At 33.9% G+C, this 17,468-nt stretch overlaps 1 protein-coding gene across 1 annotated transcript in view; it reads left to right on the top strand.

The window, feature by feature from the left end:
- Positions 1-17,468, top strand: part of LOC117329621 (AF4/FMR2 family member 1-like) — a 97,744-nt gene that overhangs the window by 35,514 nt on the left and 44,762 nt on the right. Inside the window, exons 7-8 of the mRNA XM_033887644.1 lie at positions 2,743-2,908; positions 10,878-10,926. Of these exons, the coding sequence (XP_033743535.1) occupies positions 2,743-2,908; positions 10,878-10,926 (215 nt within the window). The remainder of the gene's footprint in view (positions 1-2,742; positions 2,909-10,877; positions 10,927-17,468) is intronic.

Here is a 17,468-nt window from a genome sequence, read left to right as displayed (position 1 = left end):
GAAAATGAAATACAATCAATTTGATTAGATGAGCAAATATTGTTTAAAATAAGACAAGAAGGGAACTGAAAGTTGTAGTTTTTATCAGATCTATTATTTTCCCCTTCACCATAACAAACGTGGAGTGTAAAAGGCCTTGGATTATAACATGAAGGTAAAAGACCTGGAATTTGACACACTGTAATCGGTATGAACCTTGTTTCAAGGTAAACCTTACCTAGGAGTATTATAAATGTGGGAATTAGGAACATATATGAAACTGAGTATACAGAATTCATCACTGGAACAACAAACGAGGACAGCAAATTAAGTGATGAAATGGACAGCAACATCTGATCCATATTCACTTTCTTAATAGCATTGTGATTGAAACGGTTGATGTCAATTTATTCCATATGAAGTAGCATTTCTGATGAAACATTTGTTGGAACCAGATCAGATGCAACCTTCAAAGTGAAATTAAAACAAATGGCAATAGAATGGTGTCCTCAGTCAACCAGACGTGTGTTATGCTCTTTAGAAATTTATTCAATAATTAATCTGAATTTGACAGAGACTATTGTGTACAACTTAACAACACTTGCTCCCTGCAGGCATTTACTGTTGCAAATAATTGTTCACGTTTTATGATTTATACATGAAGATATTATGACATGGAATCACTGAGCTGTACAGCCTGATTGATTTAAAACCACACCAAACCTGTAGATGTATTTTAAAGAGGAAACGTGTTGTGTAACTATAAGTGTGAAGGTCTTATGAAAAGGTCAGAAGTCAGTGTCAAGGTCATATCAAAAGGTCAAATGTCAGATTATTGCAGAATGTATTTCAGACAATAACTGATTGCATAAATTTCCTGTTAAATTATAATAGTTTCACATATCATGCTTACCTGTTAATGTATTTTAAACAGAAAAAAAGTTTCCTCTAAGTGTCAAGGTCATATCAAATGTGATAAGATCATGTTCAGGACTATATCAGGCTGAAGTCATTGAATTAAGGGTCAAAGGTCAAGTTATGGTACTATGCCTGCAATTGCCCAAACCATAATTACTTATCATCTCTTATTGAAGTTATGTGATACCTGTCGTACATAGGTAATTCATAGTTGAATGGTAATATTACTACATATTCAGTAAAGCTGATTATATGGCGGAGTTGCATAATACATGTTTAATGTAATGCATGTTGTATGATTAATCTTCAATTTACATATAACCCTATTATTTGTGAAGTTAACCTTGTTATGTAGCTTAAGACAAATTGTGTATTGAATAATGAGTATTTTCTGTAGCAGGGAGGTAGTTTATGACCGATGATGACAATATATATATCACGCTAGTGTCTTCTGTGATTGATAAAGCTGATATGTTTAATGACAGGTTCAATTTCATCTGTCATTCTGAGCTTGATATGTGCAGGTTTCTCTGTAAGACATAAATTTAAAGAAATGTTTTGTTTTTAGTAATGAATGCCCTCAATTATTTCAGCCAATTGTAGTATTTCTGTCTTAATTTGTGTACTGTCAACGTTGTCCTACAGTGATCCTATGTACTATTGTCCTACGATGATCCTATGTATTACATTATCCTACAATAATCCTATATATTATGTTGTCCCACGATGATCCTATATATTATGTTGTCCTACAACGATCCTATATACTGTTGTCCTACGACGATCCTATATACTATTGTGTCCTACTATGATCCTATATATTATGTTGTCCTATGATGATTCTATATATTATGTTGTCCCACGATGATCCTATATATTATGTTGTCCCACGATGATCCTATATATTAAGTTGTCCTACGACGATCCTTTATACTATGTTGTCCTAAGATGATCCTATATACTACATTGTCCTACTTTGTACTATGTTGTCCCACGACGATCCTATATACTATTGTGTCCTACGATGATCCTATATACTATGTTGTCCCACGATGATCCTATATATTATGTTGTCCCACGATGATCCTATATATTATGTTGTCCCGCGATGATCCTATATATTATGTTGTCCTATGATGATCCTATATGCTATTGTGGCCTATGATGATCCTATATACTTTGTTGTCCAACGATGATCCTATATATTATGTTGTCCTACGATGATCCTATATGTTATGTTGTCCCACGACGATCCTATATGTTATGTTGTCCCACGACGATCCTATATATTATGTTGTCCCACGATGATCCTATATACTATGTTGTCCTACGATGATCCTATGTAATATGTTGTCCCACGATGATCCTATATACTATTGTGTCCTACGATGATCCTATATACTATGTTGTCCTAAGATGATCATATATACTACATTGTCCTACTTTGTACTATGTTGTCCCACGACGATCCTATATACTATTGTGTCCTACGATGATCCTATATATTATGTTGTCCCACGCGATCCTATATATTATGTTGTCCCACGATGATCCTATATATTATGTTGTCCCACGCGATCCTATATACTATGTTGTCCTAAGATGATCCTATGTATTACATTGTCCTACTTTGTACTATGTTGTCCTATGATAATCCTGCTGCCCAACTTCAATTCCAAGTAATGTCTATGACAAAGGCTTATTACTGGGTGATTTGAGTTTCATAAAATTGACTATAAAAAGGATACAGAATGTGTTTATCATTTCTGCCTATATTGCTTTATATTGTGTATCATAATACATAAATTTTACAGATTTGAAAACTCTTACCATTCTTTTACACAGAATCCGAGAAGCTTCTAGAACCATTACCAGAAAAAATACCAGAAAAAACTTTAGAAAAGGACAAAGTACCAGAAAAAGTTTGTGAGGACATCAAACCACGCCTCACAGATATCATACCCAGTAAACCAGCCACCACTCGAAAGAATAGCATTCAAAATGGAGGATTGTAAGTACTGACATATCATTTTATTCTACACTTTACTGGTTAGACAAGAAGTCTTGTGTTGTGACTGAGATTTTAGACCTTCATCACATGCTTAGTAAGAAAGATGGCATTTCTTTTGTGTTACAGGTCAAGAAAAAAAGTTGAATATGTATGCAAAAAAAATCTTCAAGATAGAGCTTAATATAGCTTTCTCTCTCTCTCTCTCTCTCTCTCTCTCTCTCTCTCTCTCTCTCTCTCTCTCTCTCTCTCTCTAAATATATATATATAATATAAGATAGTATATTTGTGCTTTGTAATGAAGTCTTTCTTTCCTTTGAGTTATGTCCCTTGAATATCCTCATATGCAGCTTATGTGATATATAACCTGTTAACTGATGTCTGTATACCCATGCTCAGACAAGGTTTCGTTTCGTTTAATTTTCAAATTGAAGAGAACACCTCTAATATCAACGTAAATGTGAAATGGAGTTTAAAAACATTTGATGGGCCTTTCTATCTGGTTTAGGTTTTAACAATAACTAGTGTTCAGAAAATGGGATTTAATCAAGAAATGCAGTTTTTGTGCAATAAATTTTCAAGGGAAATGGTTCAATACAATAGAGTGAATTTCAGATTTTGAGATAGAACTTTTAAGTGGTGCACTCTATACTCACTTTGATTGGCTCTACCTAACCATGCATGTGGAGGAAGTAATTTGTATAGTGGTTATAATACTGTCGTATTATCCGGGTTGGGGAGTAAAACTTACCGTACATTTTCTGATGGGTTGGAATTTTGTTTTGTAAATCTTACGCTGTTGATGTGTAAACATTTGAGGTGACAGAGATTAATCACGGGGGAGTTGACCCGACTTGTCGTTGATTTAATGAGCCTTCAGTAGCTCTCTGTTACCTGTTAATAGAAAAAGCTGGAATAGATCTAATAAACAATTTGAGCCAAGTTTGAAGTTGGAGAATAGTTCTGGGTCATAAAAACATGATTAGATGGAGTTGTATTACCAAAATAATTTCAGGAAAGATATGAAGGAGCCTGAAGTGAATAGGTGTCAAACTGTTATTGGACTTACATACCTCTGTGTTGTCCTAGGAGAGAATATGTCTAAAATGTGTAACATTAGGTGACAGTGTTAAAAGATCACCATGTTTATTTGAAGCTCTGTTGGCTAGAGTTTATTTGAGAGAAGGTTGAAGCCCTGTTGATTTGCATACTTGGGTAAAGGTTGAAGCCCTGTTGATATGACATTGCTTGGGTGAAGGCTGGAGCCCTGTTGATTTGACGTTACTTGGGTGAAGGTTGAAGCCCTGTTGATTTGACGTTACTTGGGTATAGGTTGAAGCCCTGTTGATTTGACGTTGCCTAGGTGAAGGCTGGAGCCCTGTTGATTTGCATACTTGGGTGAAGGCTGAAGCCCTGTTGATTTGACGTTACTTGGGTGAAGGCTGAGGCCCTGTTGATTTGATGTTACTTGGGTGAAGGCTGAGGCCCTGTTGATTTGACGTTACTTGGATGAAGGCTGAAGCCCTGTTGATTTGACGTTACTTGGATGAAGGCTGAAGCCCTGTTGATTTGACGTTACTTGGATGAAGGCTGAAGCCCTGTTGATTCGACGTTACTTGGGTATAGGTTGAAGCCCTGTTGATTTGCATACATCGGTGAAGGCTGAGGCCCTGTTGATTTGACGTTACTTGGGTGAAGGCTGAGGCCCTGTTGATTTGACGTTACTTGGGTGAAGGCTGAGGCCCTGTTGATTTGATGTTACTTGGGTGAAGGCTGAGGCCCTGTTGATTTGATGTTACTTGGGTAAAGGTTGAAGCCCTGTTGATTTGCATACATCGGTGAAGGCTGAGGCCCTGTTTATTTGACGTTACTTGGGTGAAGGCTGGAGCCCTGTTGATTTGACGTTACTTGGGTGAAGGATAATTTGTCTCCAATAAACTTTTCTCACGACCTGTAAAACTTAGATGTCCCACTGTCCTGTAGAATTGTCTACACAATCTTTGATTAACATCAGATAATTCTAATAATTTTGTTACATTTCAAGAATTCAATATTCGACTAATTCCATGTATTACTAGTAGTCAGAAAAGTGAAAATAATGTAATTTCTTTTTTAATAATAAAAGAAATATCTCTTTTAGTATGAAAAATAGTATAACACCACATTGCATTGTACTGTGTATTGTAGTTTTACAGTGTATGAAAGTATATATGAAAATTCCTTAGACAATATGTCTACAGCAAATCGAAATCCCATAGCCCAAGTCATTTTTCCATAGACCCATTTTGTAAACATATTGTTGAAAGTAGCATAACTGTCATGCAAACACTTGCACCATCAAGCAAATTATCATATGGGTAAAACAAACTCTATTGTAAGCTCTGATTTCATATGATCATTTGTTAGAAAATATTGGAATGTTGTTTACATGAATTGTAATGTATGTCAGGACTCAAACTTTTCATAGCCAATGGGGCCAACACTTTGAAATTTTACATAGACCTACCAGGTTTTCAATAGCCTCTGGCCATCAGACCACCTTCACTTTCGAACACTGAGTTTAGACGGTGTGTGTGTCACATGCTGCAACTCGTGTGGAGTAGTACAGGATACCCTGGAGTGATTCTGATTCTGGTTGTAAGGGTTGTCTCCCTTGGTTCAATTCCAAGTGGGAGAATTTCAGTAGTGGTAATTGGATTGGCCTATGTATAAACAAAGTCACTCTTTTAACTCCTCTTTGAAAACATCACTCAAGATCCTATCTTAGTGTGCGAACACCAGTCTGTACAATAGTATTTCATGTAGCCAGTATGTTTGGTATTTAATAATGTATAACAACCACAATGTGAGGTCAATAAACGGCTCACTAGTATTACATTACAATATATAAAACAGGCTACAAAGAGGTAGACTTCTATGAAGAATCTTCTGATATTGGATAATGTTTTGATTGATTCTGTTAACTTTCATCAGAAATAACTTATTCCTTGTCATACACAAAAGAGTGGAAACAATGTTTCTTGTATTTGTTTCGATTATAATGCAGTGTTGGTGGCAATTGTAATTACTTTTATATTTCTGATGATTCTTTTGAAAGCAGTTTTATCAGTGGATATCTATAGGCTTCCTGTCTGTCTGCCTGTCTTGTATGTAGGTAATGCCAAAGTTTGTCAGCGCTCTAACGGCTTCACTGGATTTTGATCAAACTTCACACAATGATAAAAGACCAAAATATCTCGGACAAGTTCCAGTTTCAAGGTTTTTAGGTCAAGGTCACTGATACTACTTCAGTAGGAAACACCAGTTTGCTTTCTTCAACCTTTTTTTAATTTGCTCTAATTTAACATACTCGTGTAATTTAATCGTTCTTTGGTTAAACTGTCACTGTCATTACCAGAATTCTACAGAATGTAACCAAAGATAAGATAGTACTGATAGAATATGTAACTATGAAAGAAACAAACTAAATAAACGTCAAAAGATTTTGGAATAAAATAGATACATCTGACAAAAAAGGGGTAAAAATCTGAAAGTTGATAGATTTTGAGTTCCATTTGGGAGGATTATATATCTGATCTGATTTAAAACAAATAAATAGCAATTGAAATGAAAAACAAAAACAGTGCTAAAATCTGGTGAGCTTTGTTTACTCGTTTGATTTTGAGTTTTTATTTGGCAGGAGTTAGAATATTCGCGCCAAATAAAAAAAACATACAAAACAGAAATTTGTTTTGTAATGAATTGTGCAAGTTTTATTTGAGAAGGTTGGCTTTGAAGCCAAGTTTTTTTTTAAAGTAATAGGAACAATATGGCTTAAATTACTTGAATGAAGAATATTTAGGAATTATTAGGATCAAAATGTTTTGTTGCTAGGTTAGAGCTATAGGGGATTGTACATTTATTGATGATGTCAAAGGCATTATCAGTCAAGATGTTGTTTATACTGAAAATACACCTCATGCATTATGTAGGTAGGGAAAAATAAAAACCTTCCAAAAATATTTTCTTCTACATGAATATTAGATTAAATTGTCCACCCTTAGCTAATTCGTCTTCAATGGCGGTTTCTGGTCTCCATATAAAAGCATTTGCGAGTTCTGTTAGATGCATTTTATGATCGACTAGTCAAAAACCAAGTGTTGTCAGTCATCAGTAGCTTTGAGAACTAGCCTTTCAACATATACAGAGAAACATATATTAATTGACTTGTGGATGCAGATCTGGCCAGACTATACCTGATAAGGGGATAGGTGCTGGGGCATGTGTGAGATTTCAGCCTGCCATTATTTGATGCAGCCTGTCACCAGTAGCCCTAAAAACAACTCGCATCATTGCTGGATGGCAACACTCCAATATTGTCTGGTGCAAGTTTAAAGCTATTATGACATTTGTGTATCACTGTGGGAGGCCACGTCGATGACCTTGTACACAAACAGAACTGTCATTTTCTGGACCATATTTACTATATTGGATTTTAGTCAATATTAAACTTTCAAAATTAAATCCAGACATTGTAACGATGTAACAATAAAGAATGATATACCTGGACAAGGCAGTTCTCTTTTGTATTATTTTTATTATTATTATTTACTTTTTTTTTGGGGTGGGGGAATTTCTCCATCCTACTAAATGTAGATAGTAAAGATAAACACAAACATATATCTGTACTGTATGCATGTACATCTTATTATCTAAGAATGAAGTTCTCAGCTGACATATAACTATGTACTGTTGACAAGCAACAACATATATGTTACGTAACAGAATTTCGTAAATGCCTTGTTTTTTCATCTGGTATGAATCCCCTCCCCCCCCCTCCCTTGTAACCCTTGTAAACTTCTTGTCAGTATTTTGCTTTCAAGTTTCAAGTTTCGTATAAGCTTGTTTTAAGTACATACAAGTCTTCTTGTTTCTTTGCACCAACAATATGATAGCATTTCAAAGGAGATTCCTGTAACAATAGTTTTTAGCTACTTCCGGATTCAAACAAATGTCTTTTCTAAAATGAAGGATTTTTTGTGTGTGAGAGACAGTAATTCACACACAAATGGATGGGTTTGACTGATTGTTCTGTTTGAGCAGCTAATGCTTGTTGCTGGTTAAAGTAGCCATTCTTTATCCTGTGGAAACACAAAGGTTGAATATTATTATTCAACATCTTCAGGGCTCCCTGGATCGAAAGTCATTTACGTAAACCAGCATTAAATGTGATATTTTTTTTTAAATGTTTGTGTTTTGTCTGTTTATCATAAAAGACCAGTTTATCATAAAAGACCAGTATATGTAGAGGTTGTAGACATATATTTGAGTTTAGTGGGACATTCGATCATTTATTCGAATGTTGTTTTTCATGGTTAAAATGTTGAGGTTTCACCAAAGATATAACGCAAATAGGATATACAATTTTTTTCTTTTTGTGTTCAGCATTGAGTAGCGGATTCTTACAAAGTTTGCAAAACAAATTCTTTTCATACCCCGATGAAAATAAAAAAAATCAACCTCAATGCTTATAATTAATTTCAGTTAATTGTCTTTTTCTAATTCAAAGCATGTTTTATGTACAATTTTATGGGTTTTATTTGGGATTCTTTTTCTCAAATCAATACGCAACGTCAATTGTCATATTGTGACGTCACATTTTTCGAGCTATTCTCGGAATTTCTTTCATAGAAGAATGAAAAGAATTTTTCGACCAATCACATTTGAGTATTTACCATGAAAACAAAGAAAAATTAATTATAAAATAATGAAGCAAAATATGAGTTTCTTTCATGAAATTATTTGCCTCAAATTTTTGTAGTTCTCTTCTTTCTATCATGGAGAATAGAACAATAGTATTATTATTGTTTTATGTTTTCAAGGGAAAAAAGCCACAGAAAATAAGATGACTTGAGGGAAACTGCTTGGTTAATGTGTGTAGTTGTGTTGTCCATTGTTGTAATTAAAGAACAAAATTTACATGTAATGTCTGCCATTTGTCTTGAATTCTATAGTAATGGGATTTAGCTGTTAGCTGGTACATCATATTTCACATTCATAATAATACGACCCGAGTTTTATCAATTTTGTAACGGTAATGACTTCAATCGAGAAATAAATAAGATTAACAATTACACACGAGTCTAAAATTGCTTATTATTTTTCCAAGGCCGCTACTTTTCACTTTCATTTTTCATCTTACTTTTTTTTTCTGCTCTACTAGCGATTTTTACAGATTAGTAACTTGGGGGCTTGTTAGAATTAGCATGTATTATTGATATTGATTGATCTAATAGTTGGTGTTAAAGTTGATGTAAAACCATTGCTAGAGGCTAGCTTCTGATGCCGTGGAAATGATTGTATCTGATAGTTTCACAATGGCTCTGTCGATAATGGTTCCCAAAGTCGGGGCTGGAAACATTTTTCATGTGAAGTTATTGTCCTCCGGGGTAAAGAAAGCAAATCTGTACATATTGACAATCTAAATTTTTGATATTGGAAATTATAAGGCATAAGTTCTTTATGCTTTAGAAAATCTTTTTATTGATGTATTAGATGTTTTAAGATTTGAATTAATATGTTGACATGATATTCTAGCTCATCTTGTCAAAATGACTGTAGATGCATTAAACACTCTTCATCAGGGCATGAATGCCATGAATGTTGAAGTGTTTGATGAGGATTCTTCAATGACATAAATGCTTTAACTTTCGCTAAAATTTGACAGATTATGAAATGCCATCTGATGACAAAGTTGAATCTGTCAGAGAAAGAAACTTTGATAGGGATTCTGGATACCTTAGAATTCTAAAAGCTAAAGGGTGTTCAGGAAATTGTAGAACTCTTGACTGAGATGATGAACCCGTGGCAAAAAAAAACATAATGCCATGGATTTATTTCCAAGTGTGCTCCTTGCAATGATAGGGGGCAACAATAGAGTAGTCGGTTCGAGCGTTGGCCTACGTTCCCTCAGATGAAGATCTGAGATGCACGGTTTGATGCTTCTGAGTTTGTGTTTCTCAGAAAATTAGAGGGGACCAGTCTGCTGTCATGGTTGTGTCCATGAGCAAGACACTTTTCCCTTATTGCTCTGGATGACATGTGATAGGTCTCCTGTATGTTGTTCAGTGAGGTAGCCACCAGCTACTACGAGGAGACCTGCCACATAAAATTGTTGATCACCAATATTTGGTAATCCATTTCAAATGTTTAATCCAATACCTATTTATTGCTATATAGTTGTAGTGAAATAAGAGTCAGTAAAATTATACACAATCATTATGATTTATATGGTTCAAATTTTTCACTGTTTTATGAAATTTTTGAATTTTAATAAATTCATGTCGCATCTTTAAATAATCGGTAAATGCAAAAAACATGTTTGTCGACCCGCTCAATAAAATAATTATGATTAACAAATTAAGGTGACATTATTTTACATTGTTCCCATAGATGAAGTTGTAAGGACATTATATAACAGTTGAGTGTGTTTGCCATCATTGATTCTCTCTCGATCTCCTAGTTTTGTCACATTAGTATGGTCATAAAGAGCAAGTGTTTTGTGACCGCATGTGGCCAGCATGTCTTTTGTAGTTTTATGGGTTAATTTCATATCTTCAGAGCAATATAAATGCTATTGAAATTTCCTAATACACTCCTGGGGAAACTTAAAACACCTATATATTTGAGATTTTTATTGGGAGTTGACAAGCATGTTTTTGCTTTTACTGATTGTGACATTTTATCCGTGGTTATACAGATAGATTGACAATTCTAATGAATTTGTTTGATAGAATAGTGAAAAATTTGAACCATATATTAACCCTGAACAAAAATATACTAGTTTTGGTTTGATCATACTTTGTAAAAAAAAAAAAAAAAAAAAATACTATTGTTAATTTACAGTACTGAAATTTATTATAATACTGTAATGTCATAGGCATAGCTAGATTCACTGAAATTTATTATAGCTTTCTGATTTTGTCTTTAACAGTGACATTGCTGATGACCTTGATGTCAGTGAAGACAGTGACATGGAGAGGGTAAGTTTTCAGCCATATTTGATATCACCTAGTTTGTCATATTGTTGTAAAGAACACATTTATTTTCATGTGATGATGCAAGAAAAGAAAATTAAGAAGAAAAAAAATCTCTGATAGGAAAAGTCGGAACAAGTAATTAATTACCTTAAAATAATGAAAAATGAATTACCCTGAAGGATGTTAATCAAAGAGGTAGACTAGTCCTGTCTCTAAAATATTAAAATTAAAGGAAAATTGAGGTTTGGTCTCTAGAATATGTCGGATTCTAGCCAAGTTTCAAACTAAGGGAGATAATCTAGTATCAGAATTCAGCTGGAGAATTCCTTCAAGGAACATAGGGGCTGGTGGCCAGTTTATAAGAAGAGACTTCTGATAAACAATTCAAAATCTAAAGACATGATTCATGGTTGTGAACTGCTAAAATAGAGTTAGAAAAGAAAAACTGCTTAACCCTAAAGAAAGTTTATGAAATAGGCTACCAACAAAAAATATCTATTACTTCAAAAGCATGTTTCATAAACAAGGAACACGAAAAACAAGAGAAAGGAAACTTAATTTCCGTGAAGAAATGTTTTACCAGAGAATCGAAAAAGAAAAAAAAAATGTAAAAGCCTAACTCATAATTGTGAAATCATGCCAGATTTAAAAAAAAAAAGAAAAAAAAAATGTTTTAAGATGTTTTAACCCTTTTTATTACAAGAATGAACAAAAATGGATGACATTGTACTTAGATAAATCTTTGACATTGATGTACTTCAGGAACAATAAGAGTATTTAAAAAATATCTTTTAGAACCATAAATCATGAAAAAAGTAATTTCCCTAACTTTTTTGTTTCAAATTTATTACTTTCCGATGTCATATGTCTACAGACTGGTTAGGGCATGAAAATATGGCTGTCTGCTCCTGATGGGGTACAGAGACTGGCATCATGTCTAGACCGGGCACTTGATGGCAGCAGTCGACAAAAATAAAATATGGCAGTACCAACACTGTTTGGCAAAGCAAGCAGACACTGAACACACATTCTATAAAAAAGAAAATACACCGGCTGATATATGTTTGAGTATGATTGTCATTGCTTGATGTAATAATATTCCTACTTAAGTAAACAGTATCCAAATCCTTCTCATGGCTGAGTAATTAGGCAAAATTTCAAAAACCTCTTGATTCGCCCATTCCAAATTTTTGATATTTCCAAATAAATACTGGTCAAAATTAGTGACAGGAGTACAAAAATTAGATGTAGTTATCTGGTTTTCTAAAATCTGTATCACTTACAAAAATAATTCAGTGATTAATGATTATATCATAAATCTTAACTTATCCTTGTTTTACCAACTTTTTGTCCAACCTACTTGTTGGAACACTGCTTCCAAAGCCATCTTTGACTTATTCAGAAAGTGATGTATATTAAAGAGTATTTTCATGTAGATTAGATGCAAATACTGTAGAAGTAAATGCTTGATTGCATTGTCAACATTGATATAATTCAGGAGGGTACTACCTAAATATTTGAATAACAACACCCACAGATCCTGTGATACTGTAACATCCTGGAGGATAAATATGATGTGTTTATACCTTAGACAACGACCCCAAAATTTCAGTTTCAGATGACAAAGATAACTTCTGTACAATGTTAGTAAGAGCAAACACATTTGATTTGTGAGAATCTTAGATTTTTAAACTGTAAATGTTCAGTGCATTTATCATGATGGAAATTGATACCAGTACTTGGAAACTTAAACTTGAAAATGCTGAGGTTTTCATGCAATTCAAGTGCATCTTATCGTGGAATTCAATATGTTTCTCAAGCTTGTGTGTTTATTGCACAGCTTTTGCTATCTGATCACAGATGTTTCTGATCAAATTCAAATTAGAAAAGGCTGTAGTCACCAGCTTGCCCTGTTAAAGGTTTTCATAGGTTTCATACACATTCTGGACAGTCCTGCATCTAGTAGATGATTACCATGGACGTTTAATAATCATTCATTAGAATTGTTTCCTTTTTGCAGTCTGTACTGTTTTCTTCTATTGGTGTCTCATTGGCTCCTGTCCCCTTGACATACAGCTGTTATTAAATCCAAAAGGAAATAAACATTACCAACAGGTTGAAAGAAGTATTTATCTCAAACAGGTTACCCAGAACAGGATATAAAAATTGATCTTGATTAAAAAATAGGTCACAGAGTCCAATTAATTATTAACGGCTCTCTTCATGTGAAACAACACTGCCAGTTCTATTAAATTTTGGTCAATCTTGTCACCTTTTAACCTTGCTGTATATGTAAATTATTCAATGTTTAATGAGATAAATATTTGATGGAATGTTACCTCCAGTGAATTAATGTATCCTGTGAGTTATGTCCCCTTAGTAAGGCAGGGTCTGCTTGGAGAACAGGAGCAATTCTACGGAGTTCAAAGTGTGTTTGTGTTTTCAAATTTTGGCAAGTGTTTCATGAAAGTAATGAGTCAGAATTATGACTAATTTAAATGTACTAGACACGACCCCCAGATTCTCCCTTCAACAACTTGGCATTCTGTACCTACTCAACTGTACTGCACATATTGTTTGGTTTCTCATCATTCTGCCGACTGGTTGTGTTACCAACGTAGACACAATGTTATTTATTTGGAATGAAAATGATTCTTTATTTTGGAATAAAAACATGTATTATGTGTGTTTTAATGAACTCCATTAACGAACTTAATAAACTTGTCCAGTGACATGTAAGCAATCAGCATAAAATCTTGAGGTTCCTTGATTGATAGTAACAAAGACATTGATTAGGATTCAGCTACATAATTTTACTGCTTTAGGATCTTCAGTAAGATTCTTGAAAAATCTTCATACAGGAAGTCTCAAATTAGGTACGACCTTACCAGTGACCTTGGCAGACTAGCTATGATTATTAATTGCACAAAAGGGATTGGCAGGAAATAGCTTTGTTCTAGATGCAGATATATTGTCTACACAGAATAACTGGACTACATGTTTAATAAGATTATAAATCACGATACTTTATCCGGCTGCAATGATTGATCTGATCACACCCACACCAAAAACCTCTCTCCCCACACATGTACTGAAACCATTTCAGAAATATGAGACATTAAAATGTAATTGTTTCATTGACTGAAGTTTCTGGTGTCGACCAGGATGAATTCTGGACATAACATATTAGCTATATTCATGAACATACAACAGTGGTATGTTGATATCTTCTTTGTCTCAGATGTGAAATTCTCTGATCTTACTGGTTTCATTTTCCATTCTTTTGATTCAAAACATCGACAAATTGTTTAAATATAGAATTGATATAAATATAGAACTGATACAAGCGTCTTTGTTGGGCATTGTTTCATCTTGTAAGGATTTACCTCATCAACATAAAATTGGGAGTTAGTAAATTTCCACAATTTATAACTTTCTTAACCCTTAACATTTCTCATTACAAAACGATAAACATATATGTATCTGACTGTAACTATAGAGCTTATCACATCTTCTCATTCCGTTAAACAAGCGAAGCCCACCTCTTCTGTTTGACAAACGAAGTACACCTCTTCTGTTAGACAAACAAAGACCACCTCTTCTGTTACAGCCATCAGATTATTAAACCTGTAACAGCTTCGGTTAAGCAGATGTGACAATCATTGTTTTAAATGATAGATGGTTATTTATAAACCTTTAAAATGTTTTTAGGCATTTTTTCACTGAAAACAGATTATTAATTGATTTTTCCAATTGGAAATATTCAGTTGCTAATGCCAAAGTAATATTAATCATGCAATGCTTTCAATGAAAAACTTCGTATTTTCCTACATTGTGAAATATATACATAATGAGTGTTCTTCAGTTTTCTCAAGTATAGAATATGACCAAGGGGGAAAAAACCCCAATAAAATGCAATCATGGGCAAATATAAATAACTGTTTACCAGCTAATTAATATGATGAGGACAAATACATTGTACAAACAATGAACCCTGGATGCCTATTTGTGACAATTAGGAAGGACTGCAGACTGGATGATTATAGATGTGAATGAGTGGGCTATATTGGGATGGAGATAAGACTTCTTATAAAGATCAATATATATTGCGGCTCACATTGATACGTCACATCTACCAGACCATGTGTATATCTGACATAGGAGACCTTGATTAAACGCATAGATATGTGATCACCGACGTCATATGTAGGATCCTGACGTAGGCATCAAATATTGAATGTGGGAAAGTCTATCAAATTTTTTTTTTAAATGGTAAAACCCTGTCTTCGATAATCACACTTTATCACAATCCGTCATTTGTTGTGAAATATTTAGAGGAGATTGAATGATTTCTGTCCCATAGGGATATTCCACACAAGTTTCGATTTTAGAAGATGCTTTTTGTGAAGAATTGTACAAAAGTATCTACTTGTGTTCTTATGGAAATCGTACACCTTATTCTACCATAAACAAACATGATATTTAATTTGTGGAAATTTTATAAAGATCTAGCTAGATCAATTCATAAACGCTTGTGTAACCTTGATTGAATCATAACCGGTTTGACAGGAGAGACATATTTTTGTTCACAAACAAGCAATCTAGTAAATTATGAAATGTAATGATGGATTCTTACTCATCATAATATAATTGTTATTTGGATGGTTACATTAAGGTTTATAAATTTATTATTCCACATGATCCTAAACAGGATTGAGGAGAAATAAAAGAATATGTGGTACTGTAGAAAAAAATCTTATTGAATTCTCTTTAAAGAATTACATGTCTATCTGGGCCTTGCAGGAATTGCAACATGTGTTCTTAACAAACACATGTAATATTTAAAAAAAAAAAGAAGAAGATTCTTAAGTCAAATCATTTGTGCAAATCCTGATTTCATTTAGCAGTTTGATTTTATTTTTAAAAATTCTATGCTTGCTCTCCTGTTCCTTTGATGAAAACCACAGATGTGTGACTATCCACCAGTTTTGTGACGGGAAAATTACATACTGATTATCACATGACAAATTTGGAATTTTCAGTTGTAAGGTCCTAGGGGAAATTACTATGGTAATTCTGTTTCTCGTGATCACCCAATAAAACTGAGCCTCCATAATCTTGGTCGTATCTCTTTGATGAATATTAATACAGGGAACTAGCTTCCTCATAACTGGGACACTGAGGTATTCACAGGACAATTCAGGCATTTCTGTGGTGTTTTCTCAAGGACAATTGATGCACTAAGTAATAAATCAATCACAAGTACCAGACTTTTTACAAATTGAAGTTTCTTTTTGATGATTAATTTAAAAAAAAAATGCCAACATTGTTTGAAACATTTTCTGATGAATATTTACATCAGCTTGTAAAGTGATTTTGTTTGTTTGTTTCTGGATTTTCTGCAGTATAATCTGTTTTGGAGTCATTGGTTTATAACTGACAGACAGGAGAGACCTAATAGATGGTGGTACACATTTGCATATCTGCGCTGACTCTTGCAATCCTGTCTTCTGTGTCAGTTTTTAACATGCAGGGATAAATTTGGGATGATACATTGAGGGCTACTTTGAAAGAAGAAAATCAGTCATACAATATTTCTGTATGAAGTTCAATTATATTCATCAAAGAACTATTTTGAGGCCGTCATTTGTGAAAATTTCTAGTTTTAATTCGTTTGTATTAAATATATTTCATCAAAGAACTATTTTGAGGCCGTCATTTGTGAAAATTTCTAGTTTTAATTCGTTTGTATTAAATATATATTTACAAGCTTCAGTTTTGTAGCGGTCTTTTCCTGAACACTGAAATCTAATCACATTTGCGTACCTGATATCAACTTGCTGTTTCGTTGTAACAAATGATATGTATAAGTAAACACACCCGAGTTTTCAGTTGCTGCACGTGCATTGCATGCTCCCTATCTTATGCATTGGTTTGAAACATTTCAAAGGTTTTCCAACTACCATGAAAAGCTGCCCACCTGTGTAGTTTTTATACAGTTGTAAGGGTAACAAAGCTTAATGGGGAATCTGCATGCTTGTACCTTCATCACTGATGGACATCAAAAGCTTAAAACTTCAGATTTACGATCTGATATATGTTCAAAGATTGATTAGCATGCCTTTATCATATTACGGGGGTCAGTCAAGAAAAAAAAGTAAGTATGTTGACGGATGTAATCAAGATAAGTTTTACCCTGAATAAAATCGGATGTTAAATTTTAAGTACATCAACTATGCAGACAAAATGTTCTGTAATAGGTGTGAGTTGGTCATCCATATTGGGTAAGTGATTGGATGGGCGATACTCTCTCCTCCAGGCAGTCTTTAATTGATAGTACATTGTCTGAGGACTCCTCTATAAACCCAGAAACATGTCTGAAATGTCGCTAGACAATGGCTTCAGTAGACATACAGCAGTATTGATCCTACAGCTAATGCCAGGGCCTTTGATGTGCTGAACCCTGATTAGCTCAGATCTTCAATTGGTGATGGCGAACAAATAAAAACAGTTTCATGTTTGAAGACAATCTTTTATAGTTGTAA

The sequence above is a fragment of the Pecten maximus genome, chromosome 6 (genome assembly GCF_902652985.1).
Source record: "Pecten maximus chromosome 6, xPecMax1.1, whole genome shotgun sequence".
Taxonomy (NCBI): domain Eukaryota; kingdom Metazoa; phylum Mollusca; class Bivalvia; order Pectinida; family Pectinidae; genus Pecten; species Pecten maximus.
This window is presented reverse-complemented; position numbering and strand designations above follow the sequence as displayed.